The following is a 20,745-nucleotide window of genomic DNA, read 5'->3' as shown; positions in this document are numbered from 1 at the left end:
TTTACAGGAAATACCACAACTAAAGATTTGACATCAATGCACAAGAACTTAAAGCTGAAGTAGCAAACATGAGTAAATCGGCTTTATTCCCATATAGTTAAAAGGGAAGGGGGTTGGGGGGGGGGGGACTTCTAATCAAAATGCTATTAATAATTAGCCCAATTGCAGGAGTACATAACCAAACATCAGAAGAGGGAGTTCTGGGATAAGGTTCAAAACCCAGCATTCAGCAGCACATGTGAAATAATGCAGCCCCTGGTCCACAGCTCCCCATTTTCACTACAACAATGAGTTTTTCTCCCAGTCAGACAGCCCAATAGACAGAGAGCTTCAAAGCACTGCAGTGAGCAAAGTGAACAACAGAGGAGTATTATCAGACACTGCAAACAACTTCAAATACAGTGGAAATCTAATTTGTCCCAGAGGTATCTAATCTTGCAGCAAGTAAAGAAAACATAAAATACCCATCACTGCAGAAAACTCATATTGGAGGATAAAAAAAACAAAGTAATGGAATGGGAATAGGCCGAGGAGAGGTACAAAGCCCCCACACTTCTATTTATAACCATTGAGGCAGTGAACGGGCACATTCCAAAGCCAGAAGCTACTTTCAAAACCTTTCATTCAAGACTTAATGTTGGTCTCATCTTGAGAAAGGCCCAAGTCCAAGAAAAAGGTAAACAATAACATGTAAATGTGGCCCTTCTTTGCTGAAAAAGGGCCCTGGATCATGAATAGCCATTTAAAAAAAAATAGAAAGCTGAAGAGAGCGGCGAAACAAAAAGCTTCATTATGTGGAATCTTTAATGATAAATTACGAATGACTTTAAAGAGCTGGGATTTCGGCCCATTAGCACTTCAAGCAGGTTCCTCCTTTCAGCCCGAAGTGGGCTTATGTGGGAAAGGCAGAAAGGCCTACTGCCATTACGCGAGTCTGAAGGAGCCTGGCGTAGAGGAGCGGCAGGCCAGAGCACGCTTAGGGGCGGCTTGGGGCCGCACAGGCCAGCGCAGCCCCTGCACCCCACATCTGCCAAAGGTTGCTGCTTCAAGGCCCGGCCTGGGCCTTTTGTGTCTACATTGTGCATGGAGGTCACCTTCAAAAAGCCAACAGGGCCTCTCTCTCTGTCATGCCATTGGTTCACTGCAGCATGAAAAGCAACACCCCCCTACCCGCTGCCTCCCCCCCCTCCCCCATTCGTTTATTGCTTATACAAAGTAGCTGCCCTAAGGCTTCAAAGCGCCCAGGCTATCCTCCCATGCTAAATCAAGGAACTCTCACAGGTGTTTATACAGATGGAAAACTGGGGAAAGGACATTATTTCATTACTACACTGAACAAAAATATAAACGCAACACTTTTGTTTTTGCTCCCATTTTTCATGAGATGGACTTAAAGATCTACAATTCATTCCAGATACACAATATTACCATTTCTCTCAAACATTTCTCACAAATCAGTCTAAATGTGTGATAGTGAGCACTTCTGCTTTGCTGAGATAATCCATCCCACCTCACAGGTGTGCCACATCAAGATGCTGATCTGACATCATGGGTAGTGCACAGGTGTACCTTATACTGCCCACAATAAAAGGCCACCCTGGAATGTGCAGTTTTTTGCTTTATTGGGGGTCTGGGGACGTTTATATTTTTGTTCAGTATAAGATGACTTGCTCGTCCATTTAACATGACCACTTGGAAAGATTTTGAAACAGGAATCAGGGCCTTAAAAAGGAACAGTCAAGAGTAAGTTCTGACATTGAAAGCTAATAAATATTCCCAGAATTCCATGCTTATCAAGCCTCCACCTTTACCAAGACAATAAAAGCACACTGAACAGGGAGAAGCTGCTTGGCGCCCTGTGACAGACGTCTCCGTCTTCCTCAGAAAAAGTCCTCTGAGGGCCTCGCTGAAAATGTAGAACCAGATAAGCTACAGGGATGGAAAGTCCTGGTTTCTTGACTGGCTTTCTAAGCATGATTATGACCTTCCTTAAACAAAGATGAATCTTTATAGATGACATTTCACTGAAAAGCCACACACGATAGTGCCAGTGTGCGATTTGGAGGCGGCCCCCTATTTATACCCTCCGGTAGGCTATGCGCTCAGGGAGGGCCAGGGTGAGACGAGAGGGTACTCCACGCAGCTCCGAGGCCCCGCCAAGCACTTTCAGAGACATGGATGCAGCCCCCATTCTGCTGTGACCGTGTGTGCAGATGGAAAGGCCCCCATGTGCAGAGAGGAGCTGCCGCACCCCCAGCAGGAGAGCTTGTGCGCGTCAATCCACACACCATGACGAATGGGCAGCGTGAGCCGCCCCCTTCAACACAAGCACCTCCCCCACAGAGCAGCGAGGGGGGGATAAAAAAATAAACGGAATCTCGCTTCAGTTGGTTTGAGCTCCACAAAACTCCCCTTTTCTGAGGTTCATTTCCTGTGTCTGATCCCATAACAGCAGCTCTGAGCTGGGCAACACCTTCTAAACGCAACTGAGGAAACATTAAGGGGGAGAACAAATAAAGCAAACAATCTTAAGCGGATTCTGTTAAGTTCCACTGAACAAGCCTTATATTTCTTGCAAATGACCCGCTTTGAGAGAATACTAAAAAACATAGAGGTAATTCCATATATGCTTTTCTTGAAATTAAATTTAAGATAATTACAAAGCAGCATTCAAAGAAAAGACAAGAACTAAAAGAGGCCTTTGCTTTCATAACTGATGTTTTTAGTAGAATGGATCACAGCTTTGCTTGATTGGATGTCTGACACAATATCCTTAATCGTTCAGGACAGGACATCCTTGGTGTCCCACTATACTGGAATCCATTAAGACCAGTAACACAGCATCCAGAACTCCAGGAGAATGCAGCACCACTACATGTCACTGTGGCCCCTTTGTCGATGGAGAGAAGTGACGAGTCCAGAGATCGGCTAAAACAAAGAGGCCAGCCGAACAAGAAAACAAGGAGAATTTAAGCAGAAGTATGGTCATAAAATTACCTACATGGCGTTAGACCAGTGTTTCTCAACCTGGTCCTCAGGAACCCCAAATGGTCTATGTTTTACATCCTCCCAGCTCCCAGTACACGGACATAGACTCTCTGGGGGTCCCTAAAGACCAGGTTGAGAAACGCTGCGTTAGACAACAGGAAGGAAAGAGACCTGGATTCCAAACAACATCACCTTTTACTATGCTATTAAAATGATATCACCAAAACCCGATACAGACATTCTGGAAAGCTCAGAATTTACCACAAGCAGTTACTAAAAAAATATCTGTATTTGATGTTTTGAAGGAAACAGGTCTATGTCATAAAACCATCATGCCTCGGATAAAATCAAGATCCGTAATGTGTGTCATGTACATGTCACAATTAAAGTGCGTTAAGCAGAACCATGACACTCGGAACTGTGACACATGGAACTGCAACACGACCACCACAGCCTGACATCCGAAGGCGGAGGTAGCAGAAGAATGATAGAATGAAGATGAAGAGGTGAGCTTTAAGCATCGAGGGTGATTTGAGAGGTGTGCAAAACAGGAAGACAGAAATTTTGGGTTTCAGCCCCGCCAGAGGCTGAGAACACGCATAATTCCTCACGATACCTCGATCCTGTCAGTCTTGGCGTCCCCCCAGTAAAGCTTCCCTGGCACGTAGTCGAGGGCCAGCCCGTTGGGCCATCCTAGTGAGGAGTTGAGCAGAACCAGGCGATCGCTTCCATCCAGGTTGGCACGTTCGATCTTAGGCTTCTCCCCCCAGTCTGTCCAGTACATGTAGCTGTGAAGAAACAAGATAATAAAGATCAGAAAGGCATTTTGGATACATTCACTGATATATTAGTTCTTTTGGTCCTTCGTTAATAAATACGATCCAGTCAAGCAAGAAATATCTACTCCTGAGGATGAAAAATGTAAGGAACATGGCAGAACATTTATTCAATCTTCAGATGGCCAAATGACGTGTTCCATCAATATGATAGTCAAATTACCTTTATTATCTTTCCAAGTATGTCATTTACTATTCTAATTGAGTTATGTAGATGTCTCCAAATAGTTAAGCATCAATTTCATGAATATATACCTAAAAAAGAACAAACTTACCCTCTGACTGGGTCCAGTACAATGGCTCTGGGCTCCTCCAGGTTCTCAGAGACCAGAATGCGCCGGCAGGTGCCGTTGAGCCTGGTGACCTCGATTCGGTCGGTACCAGTATCTGTCCAGTAGAGGTTGCGTGCCACCCAGTCCACCGCGACACCATCCGGGTGGCTGATCTCCGTGGAGACTAGCGTCTGAGCCTCGCTGCCATCGATGCGCGCTCGGCGGATGGCCTTCACCTCGTCGTCCGTCCAGTAAACATGGCCCTCCACCGGGTCATAGTCGATGGCAATGGCATGCCGGATGTCATCTACCTGCAGCACGATGTCGGTGAAGTCGGGTAGGTCCAGAGAGATCCGCCGCAGGTCCGTCCGGCGGGCCAGCAACAGAACCTCCTCAGCTCCTGGGTTTGGGAAATGGACATTAAATGGTGGAAGAAGGTAATTAAGCAAAAACATACATAATAAATGATAAATCCGTTATTTGAGCAGATATATGACCAGGGTGATGCTTGCGCACAGAGAATTAAAATGTAAGAAGAAAACTACACAGGATCTCAACTTCAAACAGATTGCTGCAAAATGGCATCATTCAAGTTGCCTTATTCAATAACCATGACGCTTCAATATGATTGCATGTTCTTAGAATAACAAAGTTATCATTACGTACAATCAGAAATGACAAAAGAGAACAAGTTTATTTAATTTTAAAATCACCATGTTTTACCATATTCATACCTAAGTAGTATTAGGGCTGCATGATTCTGAAATATTTGTGAATCATGTTTTTTTTTTGCGTACTAGTTTTTACGGCAGTGGAAAACTTTCACCTTCAAGTACCGTACTTTTGGTACTTTCTTGAAGAATCAAAATTAAGGTACCTGGTACGGTAGAAAAGTGCCCTTTAAAGAGGATGCAGAATTATGGGATGCTTGAGACTCTCTGGGGAAAACTAGGAGTGCTTGTTTTGATCCAGCTGATGTAATACAATGCAGAGTAACCATTGTAATTTAGAAATGAGATTGTGAATCGAGATCACATTTTTTTATGATTAATTGTTCAGCCCTAGCTAGTATTAGAACAAACCTAACTGACCCAAAAATGTAACGCAAGGACGAAACGTTAGTAATTAGTACATTAGTAATTTGCCTTTGACGAGGCCCCACACATCACTGGTTCACATTATGAACTATTTGCTAAACTGAAACACATCAGTTCCCCCGTTTTTTTCGCTCATGTTCTATTTGGTTGTCAGCACTGCTACACCCCAAAGTCATTATAAATATTATTTTTTCCAAAGGCTCTTTCCATTTAGCACAGCACTTTGCAATGCTACTCATGGGTTTATAACAATAAGAACCCAAAGCAATGCTGTTGGAGGCTTGGCAAATTGTAGAGATCTTAAGTATAGATTTAAGCAGTGAAAGCGATTCTGTTTGAGAAAGTGCAAGAAAATGGGTATTTTCACAGGCTTGGCATATAATGGAATGTTTTATGTTTCAGAGTAGCAGGGAAGGAGAAACGGAACAATATCCTATTTCAAATTTACCCTCACATTTAACCCATTATTTACCTTCTCCAGAAATATCCAATGAAGCAACAGGCACCCAATTAAAGAACAGTAACACAGTGGTGTGTGTAATCAACAAAAATGTGCCTTGTGGCCAAGGGAGTTTTTTCAGCTCCAATACATTTCATCACAACCTCTACATACAAATGACGGCTGAGAGGTGCTGACCTCATAAATCTCAGAACTGTCATCGGCTTTGCAGATGGAGAACTGGCCCTCCGGAGAAACGTCAAGGGAGACGAGAATGTAAACAGGTCCAGGGCAAGTCAAACAAGCAGAAGGGGCGGCCATACGGGATGTGCCAGGAATTGCCTTTGCTAAACATGTAAACCGGACGAGGCTCCATCTGATCCGATTTCCTGGGTAATTGTGCACACGCTCCCTTACTGCCCCAGAGGGGAGACTTGGGCTGGGAGCGGGGGGTGGGCGACCCTCACCTATCTAAAACAAAGAGAGCAGTGTGGCACAACGTGATGACGAGCAGGCCTGCTGGGGGAGCCTGTCCCTGGGCTAACAGAAAGTGCTAGAAGGCACTGTCCATGCCACACCCCCCCAAAAACAAGAAGGTCACGAAAGTCCTGGCTCTGCGATTTACACCCATCCTCACGATGCATCGTAAATGCTGCCATCGTATCATTTCACACACAGCAGTGTATGAACCCGAGATCACAGTGGGGAGGGGGCCAGGACTTTCCAAGAAGTATAATTCATAGTTCTAATATACTTTGGGTCACGGAGGCTGAATTCTTTGGTGTCACTAAACTTTGCATGGTATTAGACATCTGAATTAAGGCAAACACATCCTTATCATGGCTACATGCAAAATGGCAGAGACCAACAGATAGCTAACTTCCAATCTCATACTAACCAGGGTTTATCTGCTAACTGCAGAGAGAAGCAGACCAATCAGCTGCATATGCATGCACAGTCAAGACCCAAATGACTCAGGGCAGCCTCTGGATTCCCCAACACTGACATGACGCACAGATCACTGACAGCTAAAGTCCACGGCTGCATGATGAGACAGTATTGAACAGGACATCTGCAAGCCCTACAAACAGAGGGACCATATGCCATAAATTAAGCCACAGTCACAGCCCTCTGGGAGTAAGTGACCACACACTACAAATTTGTCAATGTTATATATTCACCACAAACATCTCATTTGGGGGGAAAAGAAAAAACACAAAAATTTGATTATATGCTCCACTGCTGCAGACATTAAACAGTGCGGCATAAGATAAGAATTTCCCATTACTAGTAAGAAGTACAGATAAACTTGATTATTTTTGTCTGTGTCAGAAAGAAATTGCTAAAATGCTCCCCATCATTTAAATGACCATTAATTCTGCTTAATTACATACAGAATGGAGGTCATCGGCAGTGTGGCCCAGAGCAGATAAACTACCTGCTCCCGTACTCATCCCATTGTAACCCCCGACCTCGGCTAGAAATAAACCGCAGATAGAAAATGTGAGCCGTGTGTGTGTAGCCATTTAATTAACCTTCATTGGGAAGAAAGCAGACCCTGTAATTTAGCATTCAGGATGCAACAGTCTGATTCAGAGGCTATGAGATGGTACTAGATCATCGGCCTATCGGCAGTTATAATGCATTTACTGAAAGGCAAAGTTAAGTAGTTCTTCACTACTTAATTAGGCTCCACTCCTGCTTATTCTAAAGTGTTAAATGTAATGACATTTCGCTCATCCCCACATACGAAATGGGCAGTTATTGTGAGAGCAGCGTGCACTTCGGATGCAGTGCATGCAGTGTGAATGTGAGCGTCTGACACAGCATTACATCATGTCGAGTTACACAGGCTCACTGGCTTTCTGCTCTGTGCAGCACTATCCATGCAGGGCTTTGGAATCCAAACAAATCCGGATGAGAGTCCCTGGAGGATGGCTGCTCTTCTCGCTACGAGCAACATTTCTATGCATTTATGGGACGCGATAAACGCATCAACCGATTAAGCCGTCTCTGGGTGGAGATGATGTCTGACTAGCTGCATGCGCCCAGGGCAGCTTCTCACCTGGGCTGCAGGTCTTTCCATCAGCCTGGAGACGAACGCCGGTGGGACAGGCACAGCTGTAGAAGGGATCCATTGGAGACAGGAGGCACAGGTGGGAACAGCCACCATTGTCAAGCCTACAGGGGGTCTGCACTGTGGGGGGAGGAGAGAGTCAGGATGAGGTCACTACTGCCACCTCCACCCCCGAACATGGAACTCACAGAACCCGACCACCATGTATAAAGTGGCTCATGTCTTGGTTAATGTTCATAAATTCACAGCATAGGGAAAAAACAGCTACTGTGATTACATAAATGCTGGTCATTTACTGAAGTTCCAAGCTTTATTTACTGTACTTTTCAGAAATTAAGTCTAAAGTGTTTTTGTTCTCAAATGAAACTATTCCCTAAACGGCGGCAGACATCTTCAACTAAATGTTCCAGGACAGCCTCATTTCTGCGTTTTATCAGTGTGATTTTGTGTGGGCCTGAGCTGCGAAACCAAAGCCGCTGGCTTTCATTTTTTACTTGGGCGCTGCTCTGATCTCATTTTTCAAGCTGCATAATGACAGATTTAAGAAATGCAATGACAAAGACGAACTAGCTGAGGAACGGGCCTCTGTCCTAGCACACAGGAGGTATAAGCCAGCAGGTACGAGCAGTTAGCCGTACAGCCCGTTTTGCATTTTTGTAGATTTCTATTTGACACTGACCCGCGGATTGAGACCCCCCCCCTCAAAACAGCCCACCTAATCTGTAAACCACAATCCCACCATCATCAGCCATTTGCACAAAGCTGGGTGTGGAAACACCAGGGAAGAGTTGCAATCCTTGGTTTTGGCAACCTTAGCCCTTTGTGTCTGTTCAAGGCTGGGAACTAGAATGTGATGGAAATGGACTCTGCTCTAGGCCTGTGGAGACTATGTATTTATTTGACTTGGACAGCAGGCCAGATGCTTGAGACGGTAGCAATCCCGAAAAAACAAAGCAGAATGAGCAATTGCGCTGCATTCCTCTGTTTTCTGGTCTGCTGCGGCAGTCATTTTCTCGGCAGGATAGTGTATTCATCAGGGAACCAGAGGCACAGCCATGTGGGGAAGGTCGGCATTACCAAACAAGAAAGATCTGAGAGGTGTGATCATAAAACTGGCATGCTTCTGTTAGCGTCTGTACTGCAGTCCGGTGTACAGCAATATGGCGAACAGAGTTAGCCATTTGTGACACAACCAAAAGATACATATACATAATGGGTAAATAAAGTTTTACGAAAACAGTAGACATATGTCTGAAGACTTGACTAAAGAGCAAGAGAAGCAGAAGCCTGAGCCCCTTCCACAGAGAGAAGCCTGCAAACAAACAGCCGAGCCGGGCTGCTGAAAGGCTCAAGTCCCAGGTGGGCTGACGCTGCTGAAACGGAGGAGGAAAGAAGAAGGAAAAAAAAAAAAGAGAAAACAAGCAGGGGAAAGAGTCAGAGGAGGAATCCATCACTCAGGGCCCAGCTACAGGTCACATTATCATCACGCTCTGCCACTGAGCTGCCGGCGAAATCTGCTGAAGTGCTTTTCTGTCCCACAGTCGACTCCGGGAGTCCCAGCCTCCGTGTGCTCAGTAGATTTAATATTCCACTTATGTTCCACCTCTTGTGCAAATGTAGTGGGACTCAGAGTAGGCTTTGTTTATATGGGCTCATCAGACTAAGGAAATGCCATCCAGCACCTCAGCATAGGACCCCAGGCAGGACAGACACAATGGAGCAGTGGTATGCCTGTATTGTTTAGGATTTTACAATAAAACGCACTGTAAACATACACACTTTGTGGGGGGGGGGGGGGGGGAGGGGGCTCACCATCTGGCTGCCTCTCCTTGCTCAGCACCTGGATGTCCATGGGGGAGTATATTCCACCAAGGATCTCTCTCCTCTTGCTTCCTGTCTGCTTGTTGCAGGCGTGGATGGAGCGCGTCTGCCAGTCGGTCCAGTACAGGGTCTCTCCCGAGAGGGTCAGTGCAAATGGGTGGGTGAGAGTTCCCTCGACAACAGTCTCCCTAGCAACACATACACGCACACACACATTTGTGTCCATATCTTTGTAGGGACTCCTTTAATTTCTATGGGGAAAACCCTAATCCCAACAATGACATCCTTAACCCCAGCCCTAACCTTAACCATACAAAATATAAGATCTTTGGCATTTTTAGTTTTTTGATTGCAATCACAGGTTTTTTAAAAAAATTGATTCCCCCCTTGTGGGGACCAAAAAAAAAACAACAGATTTTTAATTACAGACGCGCACACACACACACCTGTATATTTCTGCAAAATCCTATCTGAGGACTACAAAATCAAAAACAATAAGTTTAAAATATACAAATAGTTAACTGATTAATAATTATTATTTTCATTAAAAATATTAATTCAAAGACACGTTAATCAGTTTTAAAACTGGATTCCATTTAGAATGCAAAGGGTAGTGGATGCAAAAACCAGTCAGATATTAAATCACACTGTCAGTGATGCTTCAGACAACAACCATTTTAGTCATTAGTTGGCAATTGTGACTGAGAAATGCTGTGTGATTCAACCACTCTGGTTTGTAAAAATCTTTAGTGTTGCAGCACCAAACTAACAGCACCCACATCCGTGAAGAAATGCAGATCACATAACAAGGATCTGCAATGCCTTTAAATATACTACAGACTAGGACTGTCACTATCGACTATATACTCAATAATCGAGTAATCTGCCGATTGATCTGACAAATTCGAGTAATTGTTTACATACTATATAATATGTTATAAATCAATATAATACAATATATACATTGCATTTGGCGTGAATCAGGAAACAACCGACCACTGCGGGGTCACACATACAGTCAGTTTAGGCACTACAATTCATTTAAATTGCATGTTTCTGAACAGTGGAAGGAAACAGGAGACGCCACCAAAAAGCCACGCTCACACGGGTGAACATGCAAGCTCCTCACACACGACATGCAACGCCACTGTATCGCCCTCAGTACTCAGCTTGCACAATGTCCGATGTTAATATCAACATGCCATTTCATGAGTATACAACTGTTGCACTACAAGGACCGCACCAGTATGCTGGGTTCAAACCATGAATACGTTGCGTTAAAACATCTAGCAAGCTCTGAAATGTTAACGATGGTGCTTTTTCAACATTAGACCCTTTTTAAAACGTATAAAGTTTACCGCACTTGCATGAGATCTCCATGACGAAACCAATCATACTCGTCCTTGCTGTTTAATTCACTCATAGACCATCTGGTGCGTTCGTGAGAAATTAAAGCGATCAAAGAGGAGAAAAGTGAACTGAACCTGGTGACAAGATGACATTTGTCTTCTACTGTATAGAAAAATTTTGCATTCAAGGAGACGGTATAGAGCAAAGGCAAGTGATTTGGTTTGGCACAACTAACGGCAATACCACCAACGTATTTGACAGACTTTATCGGTATACAAGTTCTCTTTGACTATATAGTAAATTTTCAACTCTTAAATATGGTAAAAATTTAAAATATCGTTCAACCCTACTCAAAAAAAAAAACACAAAAAATAATTACTGTATATGGTTTATATATATACCTTAAGCAAAATGATGAGTAAGCCACATGGCTAACCTTTGTTTTAGCAGTAATTATTTTGATAGACAAATCCTAGAAAGTAAATTTAGCAAAATGATGTAAAGTCAAAGTGATGACGAAGACAGGCTAGGCTGCTCCAGGAGGCTAAATGACGCTTAGCTGTGGCTACCTTCACCTTACTGAGTCCATCAAACCTGGATGTTCTTTAACAAGTATTTTCACTGCAGTCATGCTGTACTGATATGTGAATATATATCATATGATAGCTGTGCTCTGCAATACTGAGAGATGACAGCACATTCACTCACTTTTAATGTGAAGTGCTTCCAAACAGCTGATGGTTTTTGCTCTTTATTTTTACCTTTATCTGCTATGCGCCATCTGGCTTCTGCCATCTTGCAGTGTAATTGAGAAGGATAATTCTTGCTTTTTAATAATTGAGTAATCATGACAGCTCTACTACAAACTAAATTATATACCACAATTAAATAAAACATAAGAATAAATATGTAATTTTGCTTATAAGTTACCACTCACTATAAACACCAAATACACTGAATAGCACAGGCATAATCCTGAAATAAACATTTTAAAATAAAAATCTAATTTAAATTTATATATTTTATTTCTACCTTTTGCATTAGAAGTGAAAACGCATGCAGGAAAAATAACCTCTGAGGCCTCAATCAATGTTTTGTCCCCATTCTTTGAGAGAGCTTGGGTTACACCGAAAATTGCTGGAAGTTGGCATCAGGGTTAGATTAACATATGGATGGTGGGGGACACTGGAGTTTGGACTGGAGCCATGGAACTGGGGTAGTTTGGAGTGGAGATCTTATCAGAACATAACAAAGCACACGTTAGCCCCGAGTCACGGCTCACTCTCCTAGTCTTAGATAAGCGGTCAGGCAAAGGTGACGGACATCTAGCGACTGGCCAAAGTGCATGGCAAAGGTGGCTCACCGGGACGAGCCATCCAGGTCGGCTCGGTGGATGAAACTGAGCTTGGCATCAGCCCAGTACAGTTTCTGCTCATCCAGATCGATGGTCAGCCCGTTGGGCCAGTAGATGTCAGTTTCCACAATGATCTTCCTGTTGCTACCATCCATACCTGCCCTCTCAATGCGGGGCTCTTCCCCCCAGTCTGTCCAGTAGATGTAGCTAAAACAGAACAAGAAAGCAGCCCTTTTAATCACCTGCTCAATTTAGTTGCTAAATTCACATAATTCCTCCCAACACCATATTCATGTTTCTAAGGCTGTGTTAGACATGTGCATGGAGCTATGCCATGGCCTAAACTACCGGAAGTATTTATACTTGGGCGCTGGTGTGTGTGTGTGTGTGTCCCGCAACAATTACACTGCTAAAACTCTAGGTGATACATAGTTTTGGACGTTCTATTCATTGTCATCCCACCCTGTGTGACTTATGAATCATGCAACTGCAACAGAAAAACAAGCATTTAACAAAGTATCCATTTATCGAGTCCGGCTTATATTAGCGCTGCTTCATAACTTCCCACAGACAAATTTAGAATAATGTTGAGCTCCTACAAAGTCACTTTTTATGCATTTTCCCTTTTAAATTTAGCGTCAATACTTTTATTTTTACTGTTTTTTTTAGTCTTGTAAAGTACAGAACAAACTTAATGGAGGTACGTGAAATTGGTGGCATCACCCTGGGTGTTTTGTAGACCTGTTGCTACAATGATTGGGGGTATTATGGCTATTTAGTCCTAAATATAAATAGCACTTCAGTTTAATCAGTGATATAAGTGATACAAGTACACCTCGGATGTACATTTTCTTTGCTCACATAAAAAAACTAATACTACAAACAAACAGCCGAAGTGGACCAATCACAGTTCTTGCAGTTTGCATTGCCGAAATATGTCGTTACATTTTTGGGGAGGTGCACAACAGACTACAGTACAGGGTCCACAGCTACATTGTACTTACAGCGTCGATTTGACACAGAAATATAAAATTAGCCTGTAGTCATCAACTTTGAGACTGTAGTTCAATTCCATCATCTGATCACTGCCAGACTTGCAGGTACATCTGGAGCTGTGCAACTCATTAACGTTAATAACAGCGATTTCTTGTGAGAATGTGTTTTTTTCCTGAACTACATGAAGCCATTTAAGGAGATGGCTGTTTTAGTGCCATATGACTAGCCTGAAAAAACATAGCTACATGAGTAGCAAGCAAGGTGTTCCCTTGACTGGGGAATTTTAATGAGGATTTTATTTGGACAAGAATGAGTCATACAATAGTAAGCATATTTAAGTATTCCGTGAGTCCTGAGGCAGGTTTCAAAATTCTTATCAGCAGTGTAAACTTACACTGCCTTACACACTCCTTCCTCAGACAAAAGAGCCATATTGGAAACACCTATTTTGGATGTGAATTTATTGTGAAAAATAACCAGATTTTATTTTTTGACAAATGTGATTTCTGAATTTCAGTGGAATTTTCCTTTAATGAGCTGTCTTGCATAACTTCAACTGAGGCGAATGTCACGATGTGTGATAGGATGCACAGTTCCATAGTAAAGAGTGGCAGCTCTTTGTCTGGTGAGGGCAGGGAACACTGTTGGGGGGGGGGGTGCAGCAGCTCACGCAGGAGGCTGACAGCAGTCGAGCCGAGCAGCCTGATGAGGTTGTACCCAGCTGCACCTGGTACTGCATGCAAGGCAGCCAGAGAGGGAGTGTGGAGAAAGACCCGAGATAGAAATTGAGATTTTCTTCACAAAATGTTGTTTTTCTTTTATGACTTAAGCTCGTTTGCAGGGCTCTCTTTGCAGTTTATAATTAACTCGTAGAGAACAAACACAGTCACAGCATGGAGCACAAACTGCAGCAGTACACTCTATGCTTTAAAAGCCAAATGTCTTGATGAAGAGTTTAACAAAGGCTTTGCTCTAGACCTTCCTTGTATCTGTCCCATTGTACCATTACAGAATTTAAAGAGCAGCCATACCATAATTATTTGGGTCAGATATTCCGAACATAGCAAATACAGACAATGGCTAGAGGAATTCAAGTGTAAATCTGAGAAAATACTATTTAAGAGGAAAATTAGATTTTTTTTATTTATTTTAGCACAATTTCTTCTATTGAATTCATATATCAACTTGACAATTAATCCGCTGCTAAATGTATTTCCTTCTTCTTATAGCTGTGTTATAGTTGCTGCTCATTTTCAGACAATAAAGTAAAAGCTTTAAAATGAGAATTAAACTTTTATGCAGATTTCAATGTTTGCCATATTTATATTAGTTTTTGTGATATATAGACAATGTGTCTCGCTAGATGTAGTTTGCTATGAAACTAATGCAGCAAAATCCATCTAAAAAGAAGGTTTTTAAGTTATTCCTTACAATTTTGAATTGTCAAGAGCAGCCTTGTTCAAATACTAAAGCAACTATTTTTTTCAATACAACCATGGTTAATCAGTCAACAAAACAACAGCTCTAGTCCAAAGTGCAAAGAAAAGACCAGAATTTACATGCAATCAAAACCTGGATCACTAAATTGGAAGGTCCTTCACTGTCCACACTTCTGCCAGCGAATGTGAAAATCATAAAACTCACTGACACAAAATAAGGGGATCAGACCTATGCCAATGTCCAGGATCATGAAAGTAATTCCTCTGAGAAGTGAAGATGGGGACAACCTGTTGACTTAGAAGAAGAGGGGGAAAAGAAACAAACAGGAATGCAGGGTTCTCACCGCGCGGCTGGGTTGAGCGCGATGGCACGGGGTTGGTCAAGGCCCTGCCAGAAGAGCACCTTGCGGAAACTGCCGTCCAGGTTGGCCACCTCTATGCGATTGGTCTCCGAGTCGGTCCAGTAAAGCTTGCGGCCAAGCCAATCGCAGGCCAGGCCATCAGGAGAGTCTAGGCCCGACACCACTGTCTGCTTGTTGCTTTGGGTGGCCTCCTTCATAGCTTAAAGAGTAAAAGAAGAGAAACAAGGGGGACAGAGGACATGACCTCCACCAATCATCAGTAAAATAAATCATCTCTACGAGGCCTGCTACAGCACTATGCTAGTCTATGCGTGACCGAGGTGAATTTACATGAACATTTTAATGTCTCTCTAAGACAGTGTTTCTCAAACCAATCCTCAGGGACCCCCCCCCCCATACACTCACACCTTTGCTCCCTCTCAGCTCCTGGTCTGGCAGGAAGCAAAAACGTGGACTGTCTGGGGGTTTCCAAGTACAGGTTAAGAAAGACTGGTCTAAGATACCCAGGATCATGTTTGTTCAGCTAATCTACAAAAGAAAATCATACAACAAAACATTATAATAACAAAACAACTATCTAATGCATGGTTTAAAAGCTAAATTGTCCATTGTCGTGCAACGTGAGAAAACAATCCGCAATGCTACCATTGCTTGATTGGTTGTAGTACGTCTGCTTGATGGCCTCTTCACTGACATCCGTCCAGAAGATCAGCCCCTCAGAGAAGAGGAAGTCGACCGCAACTGCGTCCAAGCCACTGACCACCACAGTGGACTCCGCCTTTCCAGCCTCGGCATCCACCAGACGAACATCGCGGCGGTTTGCGAATAGCAGCAGTGGGGAACCTGAGAAGAAAGGAAGGAAAGAAAGAAATGAAAAGAAGCAAATGATCACATCCTCCTGAGTCCATCAACCATTTGTTTTCTTGAAATACTCCATATTAAATCCCTGTATAAATTATACAGGCAGTACCCAGCTTACCAAGGAAATCTGTTCCCCAAGTTCAATTTGTAAACACAAGTTGAAACAAGAATATTACAGTACACAACAGCATAAATAATTACATACAGTGCTGTACCTCAAGCCCTGCCGTTAACATAAGCATCACAACGTAGTGTGTGTGTTCATTATTAAGAATCATTGTACTGAACCCAAAATATTAATACAAGAGGCTTTATGGCAGTCGGTTCGTAAGTACGAGTTTTTCTTAAGTTCAACATTCTTAGCCCGGGGAGTGCCTGTATGCAATTTTTAACTTTAGGCACGATAAACATGCCTTCAGTAGTTTAACATGTGAACCAATTTAGCAATATGCTTAAAATCAGGGAAAACTGCACATTGTGACAATGTCAAGGAAGTGACAGGATGACAGGGAGAGTGACCCAGATGATGTCCAGACACAGCCACGAAGCGGTTGTCATGGCTGCATCACGAGGGCTGTGGGTTTGGGTGCTGCTCAGCGGTCAACCGGCATGCCAGTCCACATGGCACTGGGACAGCGGCTACAAGTGCAAAGGTCCAGCACTGGCAGCCAGTCCCGCACACGCTCCCCTCATTCCCCTCATAGCCACACTGCCACTCTCAGCTCCCACAGGAGTGAGGGCCATTAGTCAACATAACACAATGCACATGAAACCTAACATCACAAATTCTGGCCATTCACAACCTGTGCAAAAACAAACAAAAAAACTGATGTGTTTCAGATTATACTTTTTAGTAATTAAAGATGTGATTTAAAAAATGCACTTATACAAAAGTTTAGTCTTTGACATATCTGAACTTGTGTGCCAACATGAGCACAAATATAGGGTCCCGCACACTGGAGCCACAAGAGATGCTAAATCTTAAGCACATGCTCTCCTGACAGCGCAAACCAAACTAAACAATTCACACCTTGTCTTCACCCAAGACAAACAGGACTGCTTGTCAGCCTGCTTAATTACCAAAGAGTGACAGGGCAATTGACCAGAGACAAGTCACAAATAAAGCCCAGAGACATGATATAATCATGCCCTACTGGGGTAACTCCAGCTTAGATCTGAGGTGTTGGAAAAACTAGGATACTGGTTCAGCATCAGGTCAGTGGGGCGTCTGAAGTGGAAGTTTAGGCAAAGGGCACGTGTGCTACAGTGAACAGGAACAGTTTGTTTTGTTCTGGACTATCAATTAGAAATAGAAAAAAGCAGCACTCTTCAGATTTGATTGGGTCAGAACCAGCCCGCAAAAACCGATTAGAAAACTAATTACTCGCAGTTACATGAAAAACAGACCATTAAATGCTGGAAGAAGCACAGCGTAAAATGACAGGGCATCCTCAGCCCACAGTCTAATGCCAGCAGTGACAATCCTGTCACTATTTCCCCCACTGAGTACAATACAGGAGCTCAAATCAAATAAAAAAGGCAGCTTTGGCAGCTAAACACAACAAAAGCAGGCTAACTGCACACTCCTTCCAGGATACATAGTTCATCTAGCCTCACACCCTCCCCCAGCTCACAGTCCAAGCAGAGGTACGTCCCGAGTGCAATACAAGAGAGGACACAGTCCAAGATCATCAGCGACACACACCAACACACCAAAGCTCCGGTGAGAGCGCCGAATTCCACGATGCCAACCGCACGATGCCAACACATTGGATTAGCGTGACACTCAAACATTTCTGTGGCATCTCAGAAAAACCTCTCAAAATAAAGCACAGACAGGAGGGAGAGGGCTTGTAGTCTCTCTCTGCTATTTATAACCACACCTACACCCTGTACATTTCTTGCAATGTCACTGAAATGCATGTACTCCTAATATCATTAAGACCGTTTTCAAGTCATGCTTGCATGAACAAGAAGTCAGTCAGCTCCCTGCACATGGCAGAGGGACAACAGAGGAAGGTCTGCCGTGCTGTGAAGAGGACGGTAAGAGCACAGGGCTCTGGTCCCGCCTTGGCTCAGCCATTTGCTTCCCAGAAAGGGCGTGGCAGGGAGGGGCGAGGCAGCAATCAAGCAGCTATAAGATGGACAACAAACAGCCTGACTGCAGCGCTCACGCTGACAGGAGTGGCCCACACGGGGTCAAAGGTGACACCGAGAAATCCAAGCTGACTTGCATTGATGAGGCCGACCCTCCACATGGAATTCTGGAAGGTTCTCAACCCCTCCACCTGCCTGGCTCCGTTTTTCGGTCCACTCACGTGACCCTTTGAACCATTGTCAGGTACCGGCTTTTCCAGTCCCATAAAAGGACATGGTAAGCACTCGCCGGCACCGGTGCTCGCCTCGGCCTTTTGTTGGGGAGCAGCACAAAGGGAACAGCTGAGGAGTCTCAGCTTGTTGCCGTCGTCGGGCAGCTCTGCGAGGGATGAGAAGGGACTTGAAAACGAAGACGGCTGCCTGGCACACAGACATGCGGCCTCACTTCGAAAGCCATAATAATCACCCCACCCTCTTTTTTTCTTCCAGCTTGTTTTGGCTCAGCTTATCATTCCTAAAGCTTATCAGTGTATTTTCACCGTTTGCGTTAGAGGTGTCAGAACGGAAATAGGTATGCATGCATGTCAGGGAACAGGTACATAGAACAAGGTGATTCATTCCAGATCAGTCCAGTTCCTCTAACCATCTCTCACTACCGAAAACAAAATGAATACGTCCCCAAATTTCGCAAACCCAAACAGAAGACTATTGACAATAATATCGCCTTCCAACCCTCCATCCTTTTCCCTGGCCAGGGAAATCACACATCTACTCCACAAGTTATGTTGTCACAGATTTTATAACTTTTAAACCAGTCAAAACAACAGTCAAAGGTCCTTTTCAGCCACACATACCCTGGGCACATTTTACCAGACATTCAACTGGTTACTTTAAGCTGCTTTAATTCTTGACTTTTTGCATGGGTCATTTTTTTCCCAATGATTTGTGATTATTTCACATGTTTAATATCTAAAGCATAGCACAAATGCACAGAATACATAATATGAGACTTTGTTACACCATGACGAAGTTAATGAGGTGGGACACATTATTTCAGTGAGTTAGATAGTACAGCCACATATGATAGTTAGAAGATATAAAATTGTGATTATTATGGGTGTTCTAAAGCAATGATTTACGTTTTATCTAAAAAATACAAACAGGAACTAATGGCATCATGTGACACACTGTATTCTATGCACACGATTGCAGGCTTCCTATTCACAGCCACAGCAGAGTTAATTAATTAATTACTTTAATTCTCATATTAGCATAAAGGCGACTAGAGTGACTTCTAGCAAGCAGTTCAGCAACCTTGTTAAATTTGGCTACATATCTGCACCCACTATTGATATCTTGATGTAATTTCAGCATTAAGATAAATAAATTAGCTATATCAATGGTTAATGAACAGAGAAACATACAAATAGATAAACAGACAAATAAGAATCCATTACATTTTCCTGAAAAAGTATTAAATTTAGCTTTTCAAAGACCATAAGCTTGTGCATTGTTAATAAATACAAATAAACTGACCAAATACACACAGACAGACACACAATTGCAGAGGTTTAGATTTGGGTGATGAGGTTTAGATTTGGGTGAATGAGCTATGGATGGTTCAGCAGCATTATTTAAAGTAAATCTGGGATGGCTTCAAACAACATAAATCTGTAAATCGCCTTGATCCAAGGAAATAAATAAACCAGCAGCTCAAAAAGACATACAGCTACACCCAAAGGGCCACATTAAGGCGCAATTCCTACATCCCACTCTAATCCCAAAATTTGCTCGTAAAACTTTTGCTCTAACTTGAACACCTACAAAACCACACTTGGCAAATTCTTAAAGAGGGAGATCAAATAATTTGTCTCTAATAGGTGCTCCCAATACAAACAGAAAAGACAAAAAAGCAAAAGATAAATCACTGATTATTAGTGAAGCTAAGTTCGAATGTTAGTTTCTGGCATCCCATCCACTGTACAGAGAAGACACGGATGTATTTTTATTGCAAGAAGAAATAGGGTAAACATTAAAATTTGATATATGCCGTCTCCATTACCCAAATCTCAACGCCTCAACTTGTTTCAGTTAAAACTGCATTAACCTGTCCATTTCAGTAAGTTTAACGAAAAGGACTGTTCTGCCAGCAACTGCTTCCAAGCAGCATCAACAAGACTCCAATCATTTACTACCTGAAACTGCATCCATAAAGAAGATTATTTAAATGCATCTTGTTTAATGAAATATATGTTATAATCCCTGACATGACTTTTCCAGAAAGTTTTTATAAATATTCACATGATCGGGATCTAAATGCTTTAATAATAAGAATTTATATATATATATATATATATATATATATATATATATATATATATATATATATATATATATATATATATATATATATATAAATTATGCTATTACTCAGTGTATCAGATTCTCAAACTGTAATCAAATAAACTACCCTGTAACACATAAAACAACTGCTTTAAATATTACTAGCAGTTGTTTTTCGAGTGTTTATTTCACTATATTCCACTAAAAATATTTAAAGCTGACACGTCATGTTCTTAAACGTAAATTCTTAAAATGAGAAGTTATTCAAACGTATCATTATACTGATAGACACAGTCCATCGAAAAATATCTTAATGAATTTACTTTGTAATATTTATACAATGAATTTTATTCAATCACACAGTCAAATGCATTTTCACATAAATCTCAGCTACGAAATAAACCATGATTTCA

At 42.6% G+C, this 20,745-nt stretch overlaps 1 protein-coding gene across 1 annotated transcript in view; it reads right to left on the bottom strand.

Annotated features, from left to right (window-relative positions):
* LOC125751839 (low-density lipoprotein receptor-related protein 5-like) overlaps positions 1-20,745 on the bottom strand; it is a 56,521-nt gene that overhangs the window by 34,996 nt on the left and 780 nt on the right. The window contains exons 2-8 of the mRNA XM_049031214.1: positions 15,677-15,874; positions 15,014-15,230; positions 12,244-12,441; positions 9,522-9,718; positions 7,698-7,829; positions 4,100-4,496; positions 3,605-3,776 (exon numbers count right to left, since the gene is read on the bottom strand). Coding sequence (XP_048887171.1) covers positions 3,605-3,776; positions 4,100-4,496; positions 7,698-7,829; positions 9,522-9,718; positions 12,244-12,441; positions 15,014-15,230; positions 15,677-15,874 — 1,511 coding nt within the window. The remainder of the gene's footprint in view (positions 1-3,604; positions 3,777-4,099; positions 4,497-7,697; positions 7,830-9,521; positions 9,719-12,243; positions 12,442-15,013; positions 15,231-15,676; positions 15,875-20,745) is intronic.

The sequence above is a fragment of the Brienomyrus brachyistius genome, chromosome 11 (assembly GCF_023856365.1).
Source record: "Brienomyrus brachyistius isolate T26 chromosome 11, BBRACH_0.4, whole genome shotgun sequence".
Lineage (NCBI taxonomy): Eukaryota > Metazoa > Chordata > Actinopteri > Osteoglossiformes > Mormyridae > Brienomyrus > Brienomyrus brachyistius.
Note: the sequence above shows the minus strand (reverse complement) of the source record. Positions and strands in the feature narration are given on the sequence as shown.